Genomic DNA, 1,118 nt, shown 5'->3' with positions numbered 1-1,118 from the left:
TTTACAAGCAGTGGAGTGTGAGTCACTTTCATCGCAACTATCGGAGTATGCTAAGGCAAAAAGTTTAGGACTGTTACTTCGACGAAATTGACCACGTCCACAATAACTGTAGCCCTTGAGAAAACTGTTGAGGTGCCAGGACCGACGGCAATCCTTACGCAGTTTACCATCGTTAAGGTGACGCGAACTTTTACAAGCCAGGACCTGATGACACTTCCGACAGTTGAACTCACCAGAAGTGTAACCTCCTTTTCCATTTTCACGGAGACGATGGAGAGTTCTTCTTCGCCATCCATTTCACCGTCAAAAATGTACAAAGAGACTCATACTACGCTTCTCCCATCCGCACCGGATTCCAGCCAAGAGACTTACCCGTCGCCACTCCGTTCAGCCACAGACACTAGTATGACGATTGAGACGTTGGCGACCACAATACCACCGATCCAGCCAAGTTCGGCCATGGAATCGACAAGATCTGGCAAACTTCGTCTCTTCCAGTATCTCCTGGAATGAGTGCTAGCAAATTGGGGTCTTTAGGGGAATCCGCCTCACCCGGTATGGCTAGCACTGACTTGCCAGCCAAATTAGCTTCAGACGATACACAGCAACTTCAACTGACCAGGGCTTTAGTAACAGCAATCAGAATTATTCAGATGACACCTATCATGTCACAACCACCCACAGTCCCAGAATCCGCAGTTCCGGGGGAATCACCTGCTTCGTCAAAGCCTGTGATCAGCCTTGGGGCTTTGCTGGATCTACCTCTTACACTATCGTCAGTAGCGATGGCTTTTTCACCATAGTTGGTATCATTTGGGGTGCTGCCTGAGCATCAAATCGAACAAGTGCGGCTCACAACCAGAAGGAATATTATATTCGCTTCTAGATGAAGCAACCGGTATGCTAATGCTTCTCATTGGCACACCGATTTGTATGATTCAAGATACCTAATACAATGATCGTTTTTTACATCTACATGTCACTCCTACCAATAATAAAAGGCAATTGCTATGTGAACCCACGGGTATGATTCCCCCACGCATATAATAAAAGGCAATTGCTATGTGGACCCACGGGTAAGATTCCCCCACGCAGTGAGCGGGGTGCCGGTATTGGAC

The 1,118-nt window shown here is 47.5% G+C and overlaps 1 protein-coding gene across 1 annotated transcript in view; it reads right to left on the bottom strand.

Moving 5' to 3' along the window:
• The window catches only part of MAA_10063 (uncharacterized protein), a gene marked incomplete at both ends in the record, with an annotated part of 2,265 nt that extends 1,804 nt beyond the window's left edge, over nucleotides 1–461 (bottom strand). The window contains 2 exons of the mRNA XM_007828061.2: nucleotides 234–283; nucleotides 373–461. Coding sequence (XP_007826252.2) covers nucleotides 234–283; nucleotides 373–461 — 139 coding nt within the window. The remainder of the gene's footprint in view (nucleotides 1–233; nucleotides 284–372) is intronic.
• Nucleotides 462–1,118: the final 657 nt, after the last annotated feature.

The sequence above is a fragment of the Metarhizium robertsii genome (assembly GCF_000187425.2).
Source record: "Metarhizium robertsii ARSEF 23 chromosome Unknown MAA_Scf_17, whole genome shotgun sequence".
Classification (NCBI taxonomy): Eukaryota; Fungi; Ascomycota; class Sordariomycetes; order Hypocreales; family Clavicipitaceae; genus Metarhizium; species Metarhizium robertsii.
The sequence above is the reverse complement of the archived record's forward strand: the minus strand, read 5'-3'. Positions and strand labels throughout refer to the sequence as shown.